This window comes from Daucus carota, chromosome 4 (assembly GCF_001625215.2).
Source record: "Daucus carota subsp. sativus chromosome 4, DH1 v3.0, whole genome shotgun sequence".
Taxonomy (NCBI): domain Eukaryota; kingdom Viridiplantae; phylum Streptophyta; class Magnoliopsida; order Apiales; family Apiaceae; genus Daucus; species Daucus carota.
The window spans coordinates 24,349,465-24,374,157 of NC_030384.2; the positions used below are offsets into that span (position 1 = coordinate 24,349,465).

Here is a 24,693-nt window from a genome sequence, read left to right on the forward strand (position 1 = left end):
TTTTTTTGTTTTGATTTTTGAAATAATCTTTTAACATGATCTTTATTATGTTCTTTAATATAGAGTGTTCTTAAAGTTCTTTATTGAGTTCTTTAATTTAGTTAATTTCTAAAATTTCATAATAATAAAATATCAGTGAAGTCTTATTTATTTTACAACGTCTTTGAAAAAAATTCAAATTTTCAAAATAATAATCTATAAAAAGTAACATCTAAAAAAAGATATAGTCTAAATGGGAGTCATTCAGTGGACAATGTTGTAGGTACATTTTGGTTGATATCACGATCTTTTTAAAGAATCTTTATTACTATAATCCTTATTATGATCTTTAATACAATATATAATGTGATTTTTAAAATATTCTTTATTCTAATCTTTATCATGATTTTTAATATAATGAGGTTCTACTTGTAATATCTGCAAAATCTTTTAAGTGAGTGTTCAAACTAAATTTTTGAATCGAGTAGGTGTTTAAAAAAATTTAATATAATTTTTGGATTATATTCTAGCAAAATTTATTATAATTATTTTGAGTTCTTTTAAGTGATCTACATGCTTAATATATTTTAACAGAATAGAAGTTATGAATCTTGTTGTTTAGTATTTTCTCCCATGAATTTTAAGTTTAGCTGGTAAAAACAATTAAACATATGAGTCACAAAATATTTAAAAAGTTGAATAGTAGTATACATTGACATGAACACATCATCAAAAATATAAAGATTGCTATAAATTTATTACCAAAAATATAAAGATTCTTTTGTACTGAGAGATCTTCAAATCAACATGTATTGCCATAACATAAAGATTTTGTTAAATGTGGATAGATATTTACGTTACAATTTCCTTTACTAGTTAATAACATCTATCTTAATTGTTAATTAATTATGACTCATAAATAATATTGATTCTATATATCTTTGCACATAAACTATAGTACTTGAATATTTTAAAATGTATATGCCGAACACAATGAAGAATCCAAAACAGAATTGCACGTATAAATTTTAAATATGAGCCTCTTTGGAACACAATGAAGAATTCAGAAAAAAACTGATAGCACGTATATTAAGAACACTGGACAACAATATCTGCATATTTTAAGAACACTCTGAACACCAAAAATAACTAAGAGGTCCTAGGTATGAGTATCGCTCCTGTTTCTATTCCTTTGCCTGAGTTTTAATGTCAAATTGTCTAATTCTAAGGTTTGTGTGACTAAAACTTGCAAAATCCCTGATCAATGAAACTAAAACTTGCAAAATCCCTGATCAAGATCACTAAAACGCTGATCAATGTAAGGTTTCAATCCCTCAGAACATTCAGGGATCCAATCTTTACCAAGCTCTTGCAGATCAACATCAAAATTTTCATCAAACCTATTGTGATCAAACACAGTATTGCTATAAGCATCTGTAAACAATAAAAGAATGAAACGTAATGGTCTAATCTCGTAGACAAGAATTCAGAAGAAAGTAATGTATTATTAAGATACATAGTTCAAAACTTTCGCGAAAAAGAAATCAAACCGGAATTCGAATGCACTTCAGTGTTCCGGCTAGTGTTCTCCATCGCGAAGAGCTTCCGTTCGAGAGCAAGCAAAGAGACGATTTGTACAGAGACAACTGTAACGACGAAAAAAGGAAATAGATTAATTCGATGTAAGAATCAATCAAGGAGAGTGTTATTGGTAAGTTTTGTAATAAATCTTAGATTGATTCAAACAAATATACGTCGAAATATTTTTTTGTTTTAAAAGCTTCCGTATACTGCCCTTAATCATTATTTAATTGTATTTATACAGTACGTATAGTATTTGCTTAGATTACAAGATCAAGACTGATCCAACGGTCAGCATTCACGTCTCTCACGTCTCTCGCTTATGTCCCGTCTCTTTTGAACCTCCCCCTATATATATATATATATAAATAATTTATAAGTCATATAAAGTTATAATTTATAGGCCATAATTAAAATTTTAACGATAAAAATAATGTTTTAATTTTGTAGGCATGATTGTAAAAATTGTAAATCGGGATCGATCACCGGAGGTGCTGATTAGGATTAATCAGAACATTGTGCATTAATTATATTTAAAAATCGGATATTTTATAATATTATATAATAATTGATATATTAATTTACTTTATTATATAACATATTATCTATAAAAGTTTATAAATGATTAATCAAATTTTAAAAATTGACCCGAAAAGTTTTATGGTAAGAGATTATCAAGAATTAATCGACTCAGTTTGGAAATTTTTAAAACCATGACGAGGAATAATTTTTTTTTATAGTGAAAAAGATGGAATATATTCGATAGACCGAGTGACAGGCCTATTGTTGGATAATAAAGACTTGTACGGTGGTCCAAAGATTCAAAAACCAAGTGTCCATGTTCATATGTAAACTAGATAGGTCATGTTTGGGATTAGCGGTTAGCGGATTGAATTAAATGTTTTGACTAGCGGATTGAAATAGATATTTTGACTAACGGATTGAATTATTTGTTTGTCGTAAAACTGTTTGGTTAATAGTTGATTGATTAGCTTTCTCTGACACAAACTAAAACATCTAACCCAAAAAGCTCTCTAAAGTAGCTTTTTCAAAATTAGCTTTTTGGATTCAAACCTCTATTTCAATCTGCTAACTACCAAACACTTATATTAGCATATTCAAATGGTCAAATTTCTAAACCACCCCAAACCTCTAATTTTATCTAAAACCTCTAACTTTCAAATAGGGCCACAGTGTTTGTCCAACTCCATCAACTCAGTCAAATCTTTGTATTAAAGCTCCTCAAATATCCCTTTCATAGTACTTATATAGTCAAACCGGTGGTTTGCTTTCCTTGTGTGTAATTATCTTACATTATCATAAGAGTTTCTCTCTATGTAATGTACTAATGTGTTTGGATTTTGGAGAAAAATTAATAGAGGTGTATTATATTACTATAATAAATAATGAATACAGTTTGATTACATTTTTCAAATTTGATTATATCTTTTTGAGCATTTTAAAATTATTTTATATTTCAAATGAAAAATAAAAAACTTAATATTAAAAAACTCACATTTTATAATTACAAGTCTACAACACTTAGATGTCTCTTATTCTTACGTTATTAAGCAGTTTCAAAAATTAAAAACACTTATGATGAATTAGAAGGCAAAAGCTCGATTATTTTTTAAAAAGTAAATAATTTTCTAGACTTGATCTAAAAGAGTTTAGCTGGTCTAGTTCTTAAAATATTAGGTATTTATCTTATTTACAATTTTGTTCTCAACATTTAAATTTTTATATAATTACTTCATATAGTACTTAATATGACAATTTTCACAATTTCATAAGGTTGAATTTAAATAAACTGCTTTTTTTTTTCTTTTTAAAAAAGTTGTAAATTAATTTGACCAAATACTATAAAAATCTATCATATCAGAACTGTATTCAAGTATTTGTTTTGATTCCGATCTAAAATTAAATATTGAATAAATAGTGGTTTCTTCAATATCAAGTAATATTAAAGGTTTTTGAAATTTTTATCTTTAACTTTTATGGAAATTTCTGAAAAATACTCATATTTTAATATGTATTTTCAAAAATACAACCAAAACATTTCCCGAAGATAGTTGCTTTTGAGATTTGGAAGTTGCATGTAAAATTAAACTAGTAGATAAATCCTTTTCTAGTTCCTTCGTATCTCGTGTAATTAAAATAACCGATTCGTTTAGGGTTCGTGTACGTAATCTGAACCAATATCTGTTTCCAAACATATCGTGTACAATACATTTAATATAAATAAAATAATAATATTTAATTACAGTGTATTTGAAAAATTATAATTTTATGTATTATTTAATAAAATATATATTAAATTTTTATATTTGCATACAATTATGTACAAGTGTATTTTTATTATATATATGTATTATATATATATATATAAATATGTTTTTTTCATATGAAAGTATATTTATTTATTTAAAAATATATTTACATCGTGTACATAAAACGAAAACTCAAACCCGACACTAAATTGTCTATGCACTTTGGTGTTGGTCTAACAAAAATTGAAATCGAGACAACAACTTTTCGTGTGTTACGAGGGCGTATTCGATTGGGATTTTAATGGATTGTTTTTAGTGCATGGATTTTAATGGATTGTATGTAATTTTGATTTTGTGCGGATTTTTGATAAAATGTCGCGGAATTGATAGGATTTAAGCACAATACTTGAAAATCCCATTGATTTTGGTAGGATTCCAAAAAACTTAAATAACACCGAAAAATGCCACAAAATCCATCATTTTATGAAATCCAAAAAAATCCATCAGCATTTGAATATCAGTAGATTTGAATGGATTTTAAACAATCCCAATTGAATACCATCAGATTTTGTAGCATAATTTATAATCCCAATTGGATACCACCAGATTTTGTAGCATAATTTAAAATCCCAATTGAATACCTCGAAATTTTAATGGACTTCAAACAATCTCAATCGAATACTTTCGGATTTCATGAATGAAAAAAAATGATTTAAAATCCCAATCCAATACAGCCTTGTTCGTGTCATGTATTGTGAGTAAAGAGCCTGTCTTTCTGGATGGGCTTTTAAGAAAACATATCAACCCAAAATCTCCGAACACAATGTAACCCAGCAGAATACAAATCCAGCCCACCAATATTCAATATATATACTCTTATAAAATTTCTCTCTGTTAAGTTCTTTTTCTTTTTTCTTTTTTGAACTTTATTAAGAGAATTCTATTTCCAGAATTCCAGACATCTTATTTCATCACTCTAAACCCTAGGAATCGTTCTGCACCGTTCCGGCAGCTCACAACCAGGTTTCTACTAACGATAAGGTATTTTTATACAATTCCTTTATTATTCTGCAATCTGCACTTTAATTTAGCTTCACTTCTTATCTTTAGCTATACTTGTTTTTCATTTAAATACTTTTCGATACATGTTTGATATATCTATAAATGTAGTGACAACTTTGTGTGGTTATACTAGATTAGCTAAGCTTATGCTCGCTTTCGGACACTTGTTCCGTCTCCGGTCGGTTGAATGAAATTTTTAATGTTTGGTTTAAGACTGTGTGATGTTGTGAAATTAAGATGCGATTCGGAGAATATGAGAAAAAAAAAGGAATTTGATATAAAAGGTTTAAGACGAGAACGCCTCTGAGTTCACATTACATTATCCGATTTATAGAATGTATGTTGTTTGGTTGTCCAATATAAGGACGGACGCTCGGATTGGTGTCCTGTCCAACATTTTTAAGATCTCGTAACTGGATGGGATTATTGTTTATATTATATTTCCGGACCTTCAAAGCTGTAATGTACGGTTTTCTGACTGTACAGAAGATGTACAAGTATAAATGTGAGCTTTGTCTGCTGTTATTGAGTCACCGTCAAAGAACTATACACCAATAACTGTAATTGGCTGTTTTTCAAGAATTTCACTGGCCGTCATCATCACATTAGCTGGCAAATTACTTTATACTGGCATACTCTGCTAAATACTCCCTCCATCCCAAATTAGATGAGCTCGTTGACTTCGGGCACGCACTTTAAAGTCCATTGACCGCATAGCTACGTTACTTATTTTTGAAATTTAGTTTTGCAAATAAAAATTTAATACGAAATTTTCATTTACAAAAGAAAAATTAAAAAAATAAATTTCGGAACTATACGGTCAATGCACCTTAAGTTACGTGCCCAAAGTCAACTAGCTAATCTAATTTGGGATGGAGGTAGTATATGTTTTAAGAATATCATGCTACACAGCTACAGAGACCTTTATGAAAATTTAGGATGGCTGTTGATTCAACAAGGTTGAGGATTTATTTAGCTCTTAACTTGCTATATAAAGTCGAAGTTGTTTCAGTGCTGGAGATTGAATTTACGTGATGCAAACAGGGTTAACAAATTCTGGAAGTAGGATTTGTTTTATTGACAATTTAAATATTCTATGGAATAGTTAGTACACTGACAGTTTATTAGAGTCATTCTTGTCACCAGATATCAGGTTCTTGATTTGTGCACAATGCATCTCTTTAGTGATTTATAGATCTATGTTATGCTTGTATATACATCTTAAGAATTTGTTTTCATAGCCAGTTATGCGGCAAATATATAGATGCCATACAGAGCTCCTATGTGAATTATATTACCTATAAATTGTAAGTTTATAATTACATAATTTGGTTAATGAATATCTGGTTTAATAACTTCAGTTTTCAATTTATGGTTTTGAATAGGGAGATACTCTACTTTGAGGAAATGGCAGGAGGATTAAGACTGTTCACAGAGAGGACCGGAGAAGGTGCTGGAGAACCAGTATTTAGCCATGATGAGGAATTGATTCATTTACAGCCCTCTGTCGCCATTGCCCTTGGCAATCATTCCCTTGAGGCCCCAGGCACTCTCTACATGACCTCCAGGTACTGTCTCTCTCCTTTCTCTATCATGAACACCCCGACTTACGTAACTGATTTGTGAACAATGGTTTATATCAGGCAAGTGGTGTGGTTGAGTGATTCAGACAGGTCTAAAGGTTATGCAGTTGATTTTTATTCGGTGTCACTTCATGCTGTGTCCAGAGATCAAGAGGCTTACCCTTCCCCTTGTATTTATGCCCAGGTTTGAAGTTTTTATTTGCCTCCATTTTAAAATCTTTTCAAGTGTTTTGGGTTTAGGTCTTAGTTATCACGAATACCCAATTTAGGAAGTTGACGCATGTATTGAGTTTACCTCTTGAATTTCAAAAGAATTTTCAATTCAAAAAAGCAGGTCTTAAGTTCCAGTTAGAAGGCCGAGATTTGAGCAGAGTCTATGGTCCAGGAATCTGGCTTATATGGTTCAGAATATTCTCCTTTATTTTTCCATAAATGCAGAGGGATCTGAGATTTTATTTGTTAGAAATGCTGCATTTTTCAGTCTAATATATGACAAGTCCCTGCAGTTTTGATCACTTTTGGCTAATAATATTTCTTAGTTCTTACAACACTTTTTTTCCCTATATATAATATTTTTCTTGATAGACCTTTGCCATTTATAATATTCTTTATGTCTGTTAGAAATGTTGCAATTTTATGTCGTATATGACGAGTTCCAGATGTATTAGACTATTAGCCAACTTTATTGTTTTCAACCCTTCTTTTTCCCATGTTATATTGCTTGGTAAACTTTTTCCATTTGAAATTTCTTCTTGAAGATTGATACTGGAGACGACGATGAAGAATCTGACAGCTCGGACTCAGAATCTAATGATGTCTTAGACTTAAGTAAGATCTCTGAGTTGAGGCTTGTGCCGGAAGATGATAGTCAATGTATGTATATACTCCTTGTTTTCCCATTAGATTTCAAAGTCTTTTTTTTTTCTTGCTAGATTAAATTTGATTGGTTATATTTATAAAATCATTTTTGACTTCTGCTTCTCAGTGGACATACTTTTTGATGTATTCTGCGAATGTGCTGAGTTGAATCCAGATCCTATTGAAAGTGAAGGTTTGCTTTTAGTCTTGCAGATTGGGAAACAGATGTTGCCATTGTGTTATGCTTATATTGTGTTGGCTATTTAAAGCATATATGCATGTCTACTTTTATTCAGGAGAAGAAGAGCATAATTGGATTTTTAGTGCTGAGCAGATGGTTACTGATGGTGCAGGTTCAATCATCTCATTTGGTCATCTTGTATAAATTTCATTCTATTATCATGTTGTTACTAACAGTATTGTTTCTAACTTTCGGATATTAATAGAGGTGGATGACTCGGAATGGAATGACGTCTTGGCTCCAACCAGTTCAATTGGCTATTCTAATGGAGATAACGACTTGGCCCATACTGTGCTTCAGGTTATATTTCTGTTGCTATTTCTTTTTAATTGGCTTCTATAATCCTTAGACTACTGCTGGTTACTCCTGTTATAATAATCTTTTTTCATTCCTCCTACCTGTGCTGTTGGGGCCTGTCATTTAGGATTGATGTGATCATGTGAATGATAAATTGTATTGGGTTTGAATTTAGTATGACTGGAATGAGAAGAATCATTCGAGCTCATCTAGAAGCCAAAAGGTTCCGTGTTAGACTCTAGCTGATAGTTTTCATGATTATTAGGTCCAGCAAGTCAGAACCAGTAAGAATCGATAAATCACCTGTGTTCAATATGAATCCATATTATGGGATTATGGGAATCCCATTTGTGGCCTACCTGTTTATGCATTTTCCAGTGGTAAAATATGCCAAATGTGAGCCGTGTGTTCAATATTATTACAGTATGCACGCCACACACAAAATATGTAACATACCTATATTGTAAATCCAGATAATTTAATAAGCGTTACCATAAAAGCGGTTGTCAAAGATCATATTTCCTAATCACTTTGTTGGAAAATGATAGATTGAGAATGCTATCCTTGACCTGATTTGGAACAAGTAGTTGCTTTTTATACTCCGTCAGTCCCGTTTTTCTTGTCCCTCTATTAAAACCCACCTTATATTCAAATATAAGATATAGCCTATATGTTACTAAAACCTTGTATTATTCTTAAGAAAAATTAACAAATTTAACGATATTAACTTAATGTGGACAACCTTTTGGGGAGAAACAAGGACTTGAAAACCGGGACAAAGGGAGTATATTACAACACTTGTAGATGCATACAATAAAAGTCCTAGACCAATTTGGAACTAGGCACTTTTTAGTCTAAGGAGCTCAATATGGCCAGGGGTCTTTTATATGTCCATCGGTTTTCCGGTCGTTGGATCAATCCAATGGCTGGATAAAAAATTCTGCCCCCGCTACCAGCACAAATTTTTTGCTAGGAGGTACGTCTCCCAGCAAAAATTTTGTGCTGGTAGGGGGGAGCAAAATTTTTGATCCCAACTGTTGGATAGCTGGTCAGGGCTACGTTACCCGGACTCTTCATTTTGCCTCGAGTACCCGTGTCGGACACTCGACACTCGGACATGGGTATGGACACTCCGACACTTATTGTAGGCCAAAAACATGTGAAATTTTCAAAATATTGCCGAGTCCGACACTCGGACACGTATCCAGTTTGGACACTTTCAGCCGAGTCCGGGTAACATAGGGTCAGGGAGCTCTTATATCGCCATCAGTTTTCCGCCCATTGGATCGATCCAACGGTTTGGATTAAAAATTCTGCTCCCCAACTAGGATGGAAGGAGGTATGGCTTCTAGTAAAGAAGTCACCATAAGGAGGTAAGTCTTCCAGCAAAAATTTTGTGCTGGTAGGGTGGGGGGAGCAGAATTTTCAATCCCAGCCGTTGGATAGTTGATACAGTGGTCAAAATTGATGTGGATAATAGCTTCCTGGCCATCAATGGCCAGAAATCAGCTCTCTTTAATTTATATACAGTAGTACTTTGTACATTCATACAATCTAATTATGAAGTGAGTTTCATGGTGATCTTAATGTATCGAGTCTTTCTTACTGCAGCTTCAAATTAATGATCAGCGGTTCGAGGATCCTGAAGAGATGGACAAGGACAGCGACAGTGCTAATGCTTGATAGCTGTTGTAGATGGGAGGGGATGACCAAGTTATAATAGTGCAGATCTTTTGAACTAAACACCAATTCCTTTTTAATTTGGTGGGATTTACTGTATTTCCAGATTTAAATCTGTGTGAAAAATTAGGATCGTGAAATTCAAGTATTTTTCGTAGAGATGGTGTTGCTAAAATTTCTTCTTTTAATCGTGATTATGAATTTTAATTGATCTCTGTGAGACTGACAGTAGTAAACAAACTATGCATTATGAAAATCAATATATCACCACAGTTGGTCTACTCTTAGAATTTGAAATATAGTTATATACCAGTATAAGCTCGTTCAATAGAATCAAACTTTATACCCATCTACTAGTATTTGGTTTAGTTAAGCATAACTGGTCAATTAACTGGCCATTTATCTGATAATTTCAAGCAATGAAGTTTCAAATATCATGTGTGAGAAATATGATCTCAAATATCATTTTATAATGTTACATCATTTAGTATTTGCAATTTGGTCTCAAATATCACTTATAACGTAAATCATTTAGTATTTGCAATTTTTTGAATGTTTTGAAGTAACATTCCTTTATCTAATGTTGTAAGCCCATTCTCATCTATACTATACTATAATAAGCCAACATGGGTATAATTTGTAGTCCAAGGTTTTAGTTATATTTTTTGGTTTGGTACTCTCCTTTTGGTACTACAAGTCTACAAATATGGAGTCTATTAGTCATACATTATTAAACAGTTTCAAATACTAAAAACACTCATAACAATACATTATCATATAATATTTCATTAAAAAAATTTTAATGATGTTATAAATATACAATTTTGAATATCTTTTTTTAACAAGAACCTTCATATAACTTTTTTAACTTTAACGTGTTCTATTTCAATATAAACACGAACCATTACATAACTCTTTTCAACACTAATCTTAAAAGTTATTGTTGTCAAAAAAACCAAGATTACAAAATTATGTTGAAATTCGATTGATTAGATTACCGAATCTTTCAAAGGTATTACACGATCGGCTATGTTTGGAAAAGATTTGAATTTTCTGATTTTTTTTATTTTTAAATCTACGTGTACTAAATTCGGATTAAATGTACTAAAATCCTAATGTATATATATATATATATATTTATTCGGGTTTGTCCATTTTCAAGTAAACGGGAGAAAATATAGTCAGTTAAATAATATAATTTAATTAAAATTCAATTCATTAATACTAAAATATTAATAAAATGATGTTAAAATTTAAATTATAAATAATAAATTACGAATTATATATCCGCCCGTGCTTTGCACGGGTTAAAAGGCTAGTATATGATAATTTCTTAAACGCTGCTTCTTTAGCGTTTTATTGTTATAAATATAATAGTAAAATATATTATATGTTCTTGCTTTTAAACAGAGACATCGTATGCGATATTGTACTTGAAAACCATCACATGCACAATTATATTCTCAAAATACTGTACTCCCTCCGTCCCAACCATTTGTACAAATGGTCGAGACACGGAGACCAAAAAATTGTGTAAGAAATGAATAAAGTTGGATGAAAAGTGGCTATATTGATGGGACCCATCTATATTTAATAATAGATATGAGATAATGGAGGAAAATAGTGGGTGTAATAGTGTTTATATTATTATAGAATGTAGATAGTGGAAGAATGTAGTTGGTGTACTGATGTTTTATATTATAAAAGTTTACTATTTTTGGAATCTATACAATTGATGAGACGTCCAAAAAGAAACTGTATACAATTCATTGGAACGGAGGGAGTACTTGAAAAACCACCACATGCACAATTATACTCTCAAACTCTTCACAGATTGACGATTGTGCTCCTTCATTTCTTTTATGGCTTTAACAGAAATGGGGGGAATTTTATCCATTGATCTAAGTAACAACTCTTTTAGCTATTTAATCGAGTTTCACTCTTTCATTTTATTTTATCTTCCTAAATGGGGGTCATTACTTGCAACTGAGAGAAGCAACAAATTCATTCCAGATTCAGAATCATAAAATAGAGATCTACCATTTGCAATCTGTAATTGAAGGCTCAATAGGTTCAAGATTTTATGAAAATCAGCGATGGTGGTAATAATAACGAATAAACGGTGAACACCGCCATGCTAGCACTCGTGAACTAGATTCAACGCACAGTCCATATTTATGGAACTATCAGTATTGATACGGCGGAGAGGGACATCATATAAGGACTGAGTAGATGAGGTGAGTCGAATAAGAGATCGGAGGATGTGAGCGAGTTGGATGGACTGATTTGAGAGTTAGGAAGTAATAAAATGAAATGAGGGAGTGTAGCTGGTTAAAGCTAAAAGAGCCGTTACTAGGTGAATGGACGAAATTATTTCATTTCTGTTAACGCTTTTAAAGAAATTTGACGGAGGAGCTATATAAGGACTGAGTAGATGAGGTGAGTCGAATAATAGATTAGAGGATGTAAGCGAGTTCAATGGACTATTTAGTGAGTTGGGAAGTAATAGAATGAAGTGGGGGAGTGTAGCTTGATGGACTGTTTAGTGAGTTGGGAAGTAATAGATTGAAGTGGGGGAGTGTAGCTCGTTAAAAAGCTAAAAGAGCCGTTACTAGGTGAATGGACGAAATTATTTCATTTCTGTTAACGCTGTTAAAAAACTTTGACGGAAGAGCTACGGGTTTGAAAGTATGATATTGCAAGTTATTGGTTTTAAAATAAAGCATTACATTGCATGTAGTGTCTCAATTTAAAGAACAAGTACACATAATATATTTTACTCTAAATCTTACAGTGTAAGCTACACGATATAGTGTTTTAATGTGATATCGAGTTACGCCTCTTATTATATGTAAGTCACAACTTCACAAGTTCACAAAAGAAAGTATCTTGTTGAACTTAAAATACCTCTTTAAAATAAGGTAAAACTTTATGGAGAGCATTTTTTTAAAAAATTATTTAAAAATTTATAATTTTACAAATCATATTTATAAACATCATTCTTTAATAAAAAAAACTTGAAAAAACATATAATTTTGCAAGAAGGACATTGTAAGATATAATGTCTATTCTAGCATAGATATGAAATGATTTAAATTTTTGGTTCGGTTCACAATTCAATTTTAAGTCAAAAATTAAGTAATGATTCAAAAATATCCTACCAATCTGAAAATGATAACTGTTAACGGAGGAAACTGGTTTGTTAACAAAGATGAGGTTCACGGTGTGGATAAAGATTCTTGTTGGCGAGTTTATCGGAGGTGGTTGGTTGTTTGTTTTAGAGGCGGCTGCGATTGTAAGCAAAGGGTTCTAGATTGCTAATTGGAATAGCTCTCAAAGATGATCGATGCCTACAATCTGCTTACGTACCCCTATATATAGGGGATCAAGCCGGCACGTAGGTCTTTATCCTAAGAGACCCATGTGGGCTGGGCCTCTCCTTCTAGAATCTTTCTCCTGAAAAGGGCCCAATACAATGAAGCCTAATTATGGGCCTTGTAGACTCTCGCGCAACCAAGACTTACCCCAAATGCATGGACACTACTCTACTTCCCGACAGGGACAACCCGCCAAACTACAGAGATAGAGCCTCCCAGGGTATGTCTTCTCTTTTACTTCTACTACCAAAGAGGACAACTCCTCAGACTACAAAGTAGAGACCTTGATAAATTAACAGTAGGATTTACCCCTGCTTAAGGGCATCCCCTAAACAAGAAGTATCTCCTTTTGCTCTTCTAAATCACTGCTGACGAAACTTTCATTAGTAAGGTGACACGCCCAGATGATAGGGCGCGCCGTATCTTGTAAACAAGGTCACCTTGAATTAGGGTTGATCTTAATTTTCTTGGCCCAGATAGGTGTTCTTTTTACGGGCTTAGCCCACTTAGCTGATCTTCACAATTTTGCATATAACAATAATATAAAAATATTAACAATTTAATTATTGGGACATAATTGAGTAAAACGACTCAAAAAAATGTTCGATCAATCTAAAAATGATGAATTGAAAATATTTGATCAATCTGAAAATAACTCATAAAACATTTCATTAGAATTTCACTTATTTACACGCACATATTTAATTATACTCAAATCCAAATAATTTTTTCTCGTCATAATCGACAGTTTAAAAAACAAATACGATCCGACACCCCATTATTCTCAGTATCCATAGCAGACCTCCAAATTGTTGTTCGACGAAAATGAGAAATATACGCAACTTCAACGTGGGCCAAATATGTATTTCAAAGTCAATGAAGCCCAATAAAGCCCATTATGTTTAAATAGTATAGCTATCAAACTATATATAAACTTTACATGCGCTAATACACCGTTTTCGCTTGCCCTAAACTCAATTCCCAATTTCCTCTCAGTACTCAGGTATGTTCATCTACATAGGTATCATGTATGTATGTATATATATGTCACATATGTAATCTTGTCTGTGTGTATATAGCCGTGTTTTTTAATTTTATTAATTTGGATTAGTGCTTAACAATGCCTATTAGGTATTTGATAGAAGTCCCCTGAGACTGATTAGAGTTATAATGGTGATACTGATATACAAGTGACATGAATATTCTATATTAAAATCAATAATTTACATAAGAGTTCTATCGGGCTTTTTAGCGTTTATAGTCATGTATTAATTAACAGGGTGCCCCAGATAATTTAAATGTTTATGGCCTTGTTTGTTTCGATGTAACAAAATGGGGTTATTTAAGTTTTTTGGAAGTAAAAATAGTTACCATGTTTTGTTCAGTAATTTTTAAGTTGGACAAGTAACTTGGAGTTCCCAGGTTCTCGCCAAGATGAAGGAATTTAGTTACTCAGCTCCCTGTTGGTCACCTCAAGTTAGATAGTTGTGTTATTGTTTAATTAATTAAATATACCAAGATGAACTATGTGGCTAGAAGTTCTGTTACAGGAAATTGTATTTTTTTTTTATTATGATATTTGAGCCGTAGATGCCTCTAATTTGAAATGTTTATAGTTGACAATTGAGTTTGAATCTCTCGTGAACATGTTATTCAGACTCAAATGCAAGTTTCTAGCATTGATACGTCTTCATGGGTCGATGGTCTATTTGGGTGTCATGTATCTTAAATGGATTTTAAGATATTATGGGGATGGGAGTTGAATTTGTTTTTCGGAGTAATTTTACAAGTTTCTTTTAATAGCCTGTTTGGGAACTTGAAATTCATTTGAAAATCTGGATTTGATCAGATGACATGTTTGTATACACAAAAAAAGTTTGTAATTTGAATTTCATTTGAAATCTTGGACATTCAAATACTAGTATACAATCAAGAACTTGAAATGACACCTCAAATCATGTCATTGTAAATGAAAAACATGTTGCCAAACGTAATCTAAGAGTACTTCTATTCAATCAAATACTAAATCTGAATAATATTGTCTAAGCTATTCATCAATGTAAACTCGTATATGTTGTTTAAATTCACCCCAACATGTGATTTTATCCTCTTTTGTTTTCTCTCCTCTAATTACCTCTTACATATTATTGAATATAGTAGCCGTTATCTTTTTTCTTTGTTTCTCTCTGACCACACTGTAATATCATACTTATTACTATTATGGGATAAATAAATCGCCTGTTCATAGCATTGATAAATAAGGACTGGCTTCAAGCCCCCTGTATCCTCATATTAGAAAGCTTTAAATATTAAATCATCATATATATGACGCCACTTGTTTATTTATAAATATGAAAACATTTAACACCTTTCATGGTTCATTTTTCTGATTTCTACATTATTCCCTCTGAATAAAACAATTATTGATCTTCAATTCTTATACTGGTCATGTTTTTAGAACATAGTTGTGAAGGAAGCTGGTTGTCATGGCGTACTGTCACCAACGCGATTTCTTGTTCTGCAATATGTGTGGGACCATGCTATCATTAGATTCCACCAAGTTTGCTCATTGCCCCTTGTGCAAATATAAGCGAAGAGCCAAAGGTATCAATACTATCTTATATACTTTTTTCCTGAGAGATTCTAGCCTTTGTTCTCTATTCCAATTTATGATCATCGCCTTTAGATAAGAATTTGACATATTAGATTTTATTTTAATATTAGTGCAACTGAACTTGCTGGTAAGTGGCACGCTTTGCTTAAACTAACCCTAAGAAGGATGGTGACTAGGAAATATTCACTGTTAATATCTTTTATCATGATTTGTTGGCTCAAAATGCAACAGTTTCAGATTGATCATTTTTTAAATTTGTTGAAGAAAATGACTTTGTTGAAGAAAACGACGTCATAGAAGTTCATGGTGTCCTTCCCCTTTCTTATAACAATGAGAACTGCTTACATATTTGCCTCACAAAGTGTTACAGTGTTCTCAGTTTTGGCTAGTTTTCTGGAAGATTAACATTATGAATATCTGAGACTCTAAACTAGCACTAAGAACTGGTGTGTTGGTTTTAATTAATATTGTTGGTTTTAATTAATAGTGTTGGTATGTAGTAAACCTTGGAATGGAATGGAATAAGTCCAAAATATAATCTATACGTCTTGCCCTTGTACTAGGAAATATATGTGCATTTTAGTTTTCCCCCTTTTATCAATATGAAAAATGTTTTGTTTGCAATATTTTTGATATTTAGCTTAGTATTAAAGTCTCATGTGTTTTCAGATAGACTTCCCCCATGGCCTAGTATGTAAGGAGATGTAATCTATATGTTCATTATTTTAAGTGTTATACGGGTTCATTTATCTGGTTAATTGATTATTACTCTTCTTGTGATCATGTGTATGATGATAGTTCTTGTCCATTAAGTTTAAACAATGCCAAGTACAGTATCAGTACCTTGTACGAAAACAAGAGCAAAAGATCAAGCGTATTAAATGAAGGATCAAGTTTATTAAATTTTGATACTTTCAAAGTCTTATTATATTCAGAATCAGATGCGCATACTTCAGTTTTATCTATTCAACCTTATATAAAATGCCTTACTGGTTGTCTCTTGGATTGTTAGCATGCATACGTATCTGTAGGCCACAAGTTTTTTTGACCTTTTTTTTTTTTACAGAGATTGCGCAAAGAGAAATTAGTTATACTATGAATGCTGAGGTATGTTATTGCGCTGTCTGTTCAAGTGAAAAATAGCTCTTTAGATTCTGCTTGACTTTGTTTAAAGATCACTCGTTGCTTAAATTATTATGTTGTGCACTTACCTTAGGTCACTGGAAGTCTTTTAGTTTATTAACCGGAAGAGATATATCAAAAGGCCACTTGAAGAAGTAAAATTGGATCAACTTCTAAGAAATGAGAAGAAACTGTAAAGAAAAAACTGTAATTATTAACTGGAACAGATATATCTCTTTTCTTTACGGTTTTTTCTCACTGCTTGACACACATTTTAAGGTGTATATAAAGTATAGTTTCATAACTTATTTTTTAAACCCTTTTTTTTAAGAAAAATTTAAACATTGAACCTCTATTCAGAACAAATAAGGTTTAAAATAATTTATGAAATTATACTTTGCAGGAGTATTAAAATGCATGCCAAACCCTCTGTCCCCAACGTAAAGAACGGAGGGGGGGACAGAGGCAGTATTTTAACCGGAAGAGGTATATCAGAAGGCCACTTGAGGAAGTGAAATTGGATCAAATTCACTCAATTTTGTGGCCTATTTACTAGATTTGAAATGCTTTATAGGAGTATATGTTACTTAAAATCAATTATTACTGCACTGAAGGGGGATTGTCAATTTGTCAGGCTGCTAGTAAGTAGTTATGACATTAGTAGAGTAAAGTTGTCATTCGATCAAGAAAGTAATTCTTCTAATTGCGCCTATTTCATCAGAATAAAAAGTTCAACGTTTTCCTTTTAGATAATTAACTTTAAGCAAATTACGTTGGGTGGATATTTTGTTTAAGAATCCAAATTATAGTACTGTCCTACTACATGGACTTGTATATATAATCAGCTATCGAGTCCATTTGGTATTTACATTATCTAATGTGTCTACTCTTTAATCAGTGTGCTATGTGGTTATCCATTTGTTCAGGATATGCGGAAGGCGTTGGGAATATCTACATTTGATGATGACGAAGGAGAGAAAGATAAAAAAGCAATAGTAAGTCGAATTGTTGTGTCGAAAATCTTTCTTAAATCTTCCCCACATTCTGTCCTATCAACTTGATAATAGGCCATCTAACAACATTTGATAATATATATGAACAGGACTATAGTGCACAGTGTAAAAATTGTCCCAAGGTGGGCCTCCAATACGAAGCCAGACAGGTACTTATCCTAACAATTCATGATATGTATCTCTCTGTAAACCTGCCTCTCAATTGAATCCTATGATTTTAGGTCGATGGAACCCTAACCTGTACCAACCGTTAACAGAAAGTATAAAAAAACATATACGAGGGCCTTAATGCTGCTGATTCACATACACCTTTAGCCTCTTCCTTATTTACCGAGGTTACTTATTAACATCTCTTCTATGTCATTCAACAGATGAGGTCTGCTGACGAAGGACAAACAATCTTCTATACATGTACGGATTGTGGCCATACTCGTACAGAGAATTCCTGAATCCCGGTTGTTATTCCCTTGGTTACAACTGTAATTGAAGCTTACCCCCCACCCCCAATATGTAGAACTCAGTCCTAGTACTATGCCTTCTTGTTTCATTTATTCCCCGCTTAATACCTGATCAATTAACTAGCAATGTCATTTTCTGTTGCTCTTTCTGCTGTTGTGAATCATGTAGTTGAATATCTAAACATAAATTCCGGAAAATTTATACTCTGTAGATTGCTGAAACAGGAACAGCAGATGAATAGTAATTAAGTAGCTATTTGGCTTCATAACCAAAAAACTGTTTTCTTGTAAAAATGTCTCTAAAAATATTTTATTGAACTGTTGGCGGCTTACTCGCACAAACAACTGAGTGTTAGACCCTTATGTTACCTCAACTCTTCTATTTAGGCTGTTGTGCTTGTGTCGGACATTCGCATATGACATTTATTTCATGTCAGAACTTTTCACTAGAATGGTGACATTTGGGCCAATTTTGAGGGGGAAAAAGAAGCAAGAATCCCCCACAAAATCATGTTTAATTTGAATTCTGTTGCTACTTTTTGTTAACATGTCTAACTCATCATACTTGTTTATTTATTGGTAAACTACGATGTGTGTCGCATTCCTGTTCAAATATAGGGACATCGTCCATGTCCAATTGTCCCAATCATGGTCGCCATAAATGGTACAAAAAATCCTTAATTAAGAATAATTAATATCTTTAATTAAGGCACAATTATCTCCCAATTAGCACCCTTTTTTTCCGCCCCTTCTGAATCTTTCCACCGCCACCATGGATGTTATGATCTTGTTATGCAAGAAGCTCCTACATCCATAACAATTAACACAATTAACAGTACCTGAACAACACAAATATATGTACACGGATGAATATCAATATAAAATGAATAACGACAAATAAAATTAGAAACGCTCATAACAAGATTAGATCAATCATGTAATACAATAGATAGAACATCGTCGATTGATTTCATCGACATCGACAGACTCGACGATAATGAAGTTGTGCTCTTCGGTCCCTGATGATGTTTTGATAACCTGATAACCTTAACACGCAAATACATTCTGGATCAAAACAAAATCAAAGATTAAAACTGTAAAAACATACATTCAACACTAAACCTCTTACACACACATAACATCTGGGGAGTCTGATAGAGTCCAAGAAAGATAACAGCGACAAAATTAGTACATAATATTCTAGAAATCAAGGATAAATCAAACCCATTTTTCGTTAATCCAATCGAGATCAAATCGCATCTGAGTCTCAGAGATACACACCCTAAGACGCTTTCGCCAAAAGAACAAAGCTTTGAAAACCTTCGAGAGGAAAAGCAAACCTTAGCCGTGTGCTTCAAAACTGTGTTGGCCCTCTTTATTATGAATTAAAATAATAATATCTCAAAATAATAATATCTCAAATATCAAATTCAAAAAATATGGTCTCAAATATCATTTTATAACGTTAGATCGTATACCGTTTATATTTTTGTTTTCATATTTTTTTTGAAAACGCCAGACGATGGAGAGGAAAACACCTGAAAACCCAAAAAAATCTAAAGCTTTGGCCCATATGACATCCCTCAAAAGTCAGCACGCTACAACACTATGCAGTGATTTATTCTTACAACCTAAAACATAATGTAGTATTTTTAAAGTGATATTCAGGTCGGGTCTATTATTTTCATAACATGAACGCGACAGGTCACTTCAATTTATGATATCCATGTTATCGAGGGCCTTTTCTCACAAAGAACTTAGAAGCTTCTAATTATGATAATACCTTGACCTGAAGCATACTAATGCAAAACTATATCCTCCCCTTCTTTCAAAAGGTTAATCAATTCACATTTACAATCTTAAGAATAAGTAATATAGGACTAAAGATATCTGCAATATCAAAACCAAAATACATACAGATATGTCGCACAAGGACTGCAATACTCCAGAAGACGGTATAGCTCAGTAAGAACTAGACGCAAGCATATGATGCATTGCTGGTTCAAAATAGTTGCACATGGACAGTATGCATGAGAAGGGCTCCCCTAAAGAAAGCTGAAGAGCAAGTCTTAGAGCGACAAAGAAACTATCTGATGCCCTCATTCCTAATTCTAATAAGTAACACACTAAAAGGAGGTATAACTGTAAATTATTTCCGCTTCTGATACATCCTTCGGTAAATTTTTGCACCTTCTAGTTCAGCATGTATCTCTCTCTCCGTCCTAATCCCCATTGGATTTCTTAATAACCAACCTTCATCATCACATGCAATACTAGCATCAATGTTGCTAACATGTGCAAGAATATCCGGCTCAGCATCAAAATGATTCCTCATATCAAGTGCCACTTCAAGTACATCAGATTGAATAAAAACCTGTTGGTGATCGTAAATCATATAAACATCAACAAAATACGATTGTCAGCAATAGTTATAAGATTTATTCTGGTTACAAGAAAGAACCATCAACTGGGCCAGAGAAAAAAAATGATCAAATCATTAACATGGACCACAAACCTGTCCACCAGGGGCTAAACAATTTACAATGGAATCAACTAGAGGCTTTTGCAGTACCCTTCTTTTATGATGTTTCTTTTTGAAATGAGGATCTGGACACTGCAATTGCATGATTAAATCAACAGTATTTCTACCAAAACGAACTATTTATTTTCATCCCAAACATAAACTGAAGGAAAACTTTGAGTAGGCCAGCCACATAATATACTAAAGGACAATATCACTCACCAGTATGGAAACTAACATTAGGGGTCCAGGGTATGCCGAAATAAGCTGCTTAAAGGAAATTGTGGCATTTGCAAACATGTAATGCCTGCATTAATTACATATCATTAACTTATGACAAAATTTTTGGCTTTACGCTTTTGCAACAAAAGAAAAAGAAAGAGAGACTAAAGGCTTACAGATTCCTAAGACTTTGCTCCTTTGCCCAATCTTCAGCACGCAATGCTAACTGCATATTACAAAAGAGGGATTGTTACTTGATAACAAAAATCAGTTCATGTACGCAAATTAGGGCCATAGTTAATATATGTGACATCAGATTCATACTCAGAGGAAAAACAATTACTTATGCACTTCACAGCATACCTTCTTTCGTATTTCCAATCCTAGATAATTCTTGGAATGCAGATTTCTTTTAGCAAGCCACATAAGAAATCTACCGCTGCCTGCAGTATGTTGCTTTGTCAGAGAGTATATAACACCAGAATTACTTTCATCACTATACACTGAGACTCCTACATATTCTTGGCATGTTTACGTAGCCAGGTATTTACCAACACTGTGATAACATAGGTCATATTTGTTAATCATAAATGTCCAAACGAGGTGTAATGGAAGCTACTTTAGTGCTATTATTATTTCTTTTAGATGGCGGGCCTGGTGATTGTCCTTGAAAGTATCTCATACGCTCTTAGGTCGGCATGTCAAAGGACTGGAAATCTGACCTGATGCTATGTAATCAGATAGAGGCCTGCCAAAAAACAGACACCTGATCCAATTACAGTTACGAACTGGCCTGTTTCAGACTGTATATATATATATTTAGGCCAACATTTCATGAAGGTCCTTATATGGAGTTCCGTAGTACACCATTATATATCATTAATTTTATAAAAATTCTATTATAAAATACATATAAAATGTGATTCTAATATAGAATAGTACAACACACACACACACACACACACATAGGCACTTGTTCAAATACAAACCACACTTAGCATAAAAACCTAAAAACTAGTTTCAAAATGATCAAATATTTCCTCAAACTTTTAAAAACTAACAATATCCCCCCTAGTTTTGCCATCAATGTTCCAAAACTTACACTTTCTACCCACCTGCCACGTCAGCACTGGGGTCCACCCAGGCTGCCACGTCACCCTGCCATGTCAGCACTAGGGGCCGTCTGGCGTGGCACATGTCACGTCATCTGCCACGCCAGCAGTGGGGACCACCCCAGACTGCCACGTCATCTTCTTGCTGACGTGGCACGTCAGCAAGTGCTGACGTGGCACCTCAGCAAGTGCTGAAGATATCATTAATAATATTCTACAGTTTTATATATGGTTTTAAAATCATACAGGGACCTGATTAGATCTAGACAAACCACCGCCTTTGTAAGTCAATGGGATTTATATCAATGTGCCCACTCATTGTACTCATATGTCTCACTTGACTCACCATTCTCAACGAGGACTCGTGTAAACCACTTAATTCACCATATATCTCAATCCGTTAAATTTCTCAAAAATAATTATGGAAAAAGTGACAAAACTAATACATTGGACTTTGAATTATTCTTTGTTTTTATATTTTCTCGGTCAAATACTTATCCTACAAGTGTTACATCAGTAGGTGACCTCCAGTCTACGATATTTTATATTAATTTTTTCGAGAAATTTAATAAAATATTATTATATTAATTTAAGTGGTTTAAATGAGCTCCCGCTGAGAACGTTAAGTCAATTGAAACATTTGAGTGTAACGAGTGCCCCACTTTAATATAAACCCTGCAAGTCAACCTTAGTATCTGCCTCTACTGTCCTTGTTCCACTCAGCATTATGGAGCTAGTAAAAATAACACATATTTTCCACAGGCACAAGAAAAATGTTAAATATGATACTTATAGCGCAGATATTTAGACATCTTACATAACAAATCAACTGAAAATTCAAAACATGCGAATTTAGAATCTTGAGGGAACCTTTATGCTTCAAAAGCATACAACCAAAGATTACTATGGCAGAACACCTATACACTAAAGGGTCACAAACCTATAACAAGTTACAAGTCTCATTAATGAAGGAATATCTGAATAAATTATAGCCTGGAAAAAATGGTAAGACTATGGAATCACTGCATCAATAATATAAACAATTTGGTCATGTAGTAGAAAAAAGTTAAGTCCTTTACCACTTCCTATATCCACCATTAGTGGTAATTTCGTATCTTCATACACCTCATTCCAGTTGGGCACTTCCACAGGAGTCTACTAGCAATTTCAGAAAATGAGCTAATTGTGGAAAAACAAACATTTGGTCCCTTTTAATTAAGGAAATAGCCCAAAGACTTTAAAAAATACATCAACATCAACAAACTTATGTAAATTATTAAAGCAAGGAAATTTAGTGGGATCTTTTTACATAAAGCTATCATTTAAGGTGTATTTTGTGAGACTAACCGAAAAATATGCGCTCAGAGGGTTAACATGTTGACGGATCCTAACGGGACCAACTTCCTGCAATACCAATTTACCAATGTTCAAGTTCAAAAGTCCACATGAAAATATAAAATTTGAAGGTTACAAGTATAGTCGGAGATAACAATTAATAATAATTTCATTTCAGTAAGAGTGGATGTATTACATATAACTGACAATATCCCGGTCATATATAATTACTAACAATCAACTGATTCTATAAACATGTTAATAAAACAAAATAATAACATATATGCACCATCAAGTTCTTCTACAACTCATCTTAAACTATAAAACTACCAAATCCACAATCCTACAAGATTCACAAAAAATCATGAAATGCACTTAATTCATAGTACATCAACATTTTATTCACAAACCATACAAACAATGAAGGGGGTCTCGTGAAAACTGCCTCTCCTTTTGTCTTCTCATTTTTTTTTACAATACAAAGTACCTAGTTTGTAGTCTTTTACGATACAAAACATGTTGACGAAACAAAAATATTAAATATACTCTTTTTTTGTCAATAAATTATAAAATATACTTGTATACATACAGGGTCAAATTCTACAACTTAATAACTTATCTTAAACCACAAATCACCTTTCCTGCAACATTCACAATAAAACGTAAAATGCCCTTGGTTCATAATACATCGACATATCATTCACTAACCATACAAGTATCCACCGGAAAGAGAATATCTATGTCCTTCTATAATACTTGTACATTTTGTTTGGTTTCCTAACATACAAATACAATCAACCTAGTTGTAAATTTTCCTCTCACTTAGTTTGCATATGACTAAATTCACATTGTTATATAATAAAAAAGGCCAACATTCTAAATAAATCTACGATTCTAATACAAGAAAAATATATAAAAAAGCATCAACTTTTTTTTAATCAATAAAAAGAAAATTGCAAAGGTGACCTCAGAAGTGCTGTGTGGAAGATTAAGGTCAGAGTACTCCAAGGCAATAGCTTCGGGGCTCCGATTTCTTGGATTCGGGTCAGAAACAGCAGACAAACTATGAGTATACTGGCAGAAAGAACGATGTCGTTTTGGTGGGAAATGGGAAAATGAAATTGTGGGTATTGTGTATTTACGAAAAGGGTAAGCGAATATAGATAAAGCTTGACGAGTTATTGGCATGGTGTTGCTGGAGGTTAGACTTAAAGACACCATTTTTAGTGCTCAAGAAGAATGAGTGCAGAAGATATGTAGTGAGTAGTGGGAATTGTAATGTTGGGCTGGTTCGCCCAAGCCGTGATTTGAAACAAAATTATACTACTATTGATTTTGATTAAGAGCATCTCCGAACCAATCGTTGGC

The 24,693-nt window shown here is 32.9% G+C and overlaps 3 protein-coding genes across 4 annotated transcripts; 2 read left to right on the top strand and 1 right to left on the bottom strand.

Moving 5' to 3' along the window:
* Positions 1-4,732: 4,732 nt before the first annotated feature.
* LOC108216299 (chloride conductance regulatory protein ICln) lies at positions 4,733-9,762 on the top strand. Its single transcript, XM_017389024.2, has 8 exons — positions 4,733-4,871; positions 6,278-6,460; positions 6,536-6,659; positions 7,234-7,348; positions 7,461-7,526; positions 7,630-7,686; positions 7,780-7,874; positions 9,483-9,762. Exons 2-8 carry the CDS (start codon positions 6,300-6,302, stop codon positions 9,552-9,554), a joined length of 690 nt encoding a protein of 229 aa, XP_017244513.1. The 5' UTR covers positions 4,733-4,871; positions 6,278-6,299; the 3' UTR covers positions 9,555-9,762.
* A 4,028-nt stretch (positions 9,763-13,790) lies between these two features.
* On the top strand, positions 13,791-18,342 carry LOC108216676 (uncharacterized). Of its 2 annotated transcripts, none has more exons than XM_017389503.2 (6): positions 13,791-13,931; positions 15,387-15,532; positions 16,609-16,649; positions 17,591-17,659; positions 17,767-17,826; positions 18,049-18,342. In XM_017389503.2, the coding sequence occupies exons 2-6, from the start codon at positions 15,415-15,417 to the stop codon at positions 18,124-18,126; spliced, it is 366 nt and encodes a 121-aa protein (XP_017244992.1). In that variant the 5' UTR covers positions 13,791-13,931; positions 15,387-15,414; the 3' UTR covers positions 18,127-18,342. The 2 variants fall into 2 exon arrangements, with proteins under 2 accessions (XP_017244992.1, XP_063947857.1); XM_064091787.1 differs by having other exon boundaries at positions 13,816-13,931; positions 15,392-15,532.
* Positions 18,343-19,935: 1,593 nt separating this feature from the next.
* On the bottom strand, positions 19,936-24,644 carry LOC108215985 (uncharacterized). The gene is made up of 8 exons (XM_017388629.2): positions 24,292-24,644; positions 23,338-23,394; positions 23,070-23,145; positions 21,242-21,321; positions 21,055-21,104; positions 20,879-20,963; positions 20,651-20,749; positions 19,936-20,509 (listed from the first exon to the last, which is right to left on the bottom strand). Exons 1-8 carry the CDS (start codon positions 24,544-24,546, stop codon positions 20,285-20,287), a joined length of 927 nt encoding a protein of 308 aa, XP_017244118.1. The 5' UTR covers positions 24,547-24,644; the 3' UTR covers positions 19,936-20,284.
* Between the last annotated feature and the right edge of the window lie 49 nt (positions 24,645-24,693).

Coding starts and splice junctions, on each gene's coding strand:
- LOC108216299 (XM_017389024.2), top strand. CDS start 6,300: ATGGCAGGAGGATTAAGACTGTTCACAGAGAGGACCGGAGAAGGTGCT. Junction 6,660..7,233: donor CCCCTTGTATTTATGCCCAG/GTTTGAAGTTTT, acceptor TTCTTCTTGAAG/ATTGATACTGGAGACGACGA. Junction 7,687..7,779: donor GATGGTTACTGATGGTGCAG/GTTCAATCATCT, acceptor GGATATTAATAG/AGGTGGATGACTCGGAATGG.
- LOC108216676 (XM_017389503.2), top strand. CDS start 15,415: ATGGCGTACTGTCACCAACGCGATTTCTTGTTCTGCAATATGTGTGGG. Junction 15,533..16,608: donor ATATAAGCGAAGAGCCAAAG/GTATCAATACTA, acceptor TTTTTTTTACAG/AGATTGCGCAAAGAGAAATT. Junction 17,827..18,048: donor TCCAATACGAAGCCAGACAG/GTACTTATCCTA, acceptor GTCATTCAACAG/ATGAGGTCTGCTGACGAAGG.
- LOC108215985 (XM_017388629.2), bottom strand. CDS start 24,546: ATGGTGTCTTTAAGTCTAACCTCCAGCAACACCATGCCAATAACTCGT. Junction 21,322..23,069: donor AATGGTGGATATAGGAAGTG/GTAAAGGACTTA, acceptor AACATACTGCAG/GCAGCGGTAGATTTCTTATG. Junction 20,964..21,054: donor GAGCAAAGTCTTAGGAATCT/GTAAGCCTTTAG, acceptor TAATTAATGCAG/GCATTACATGTTTGCAAATG.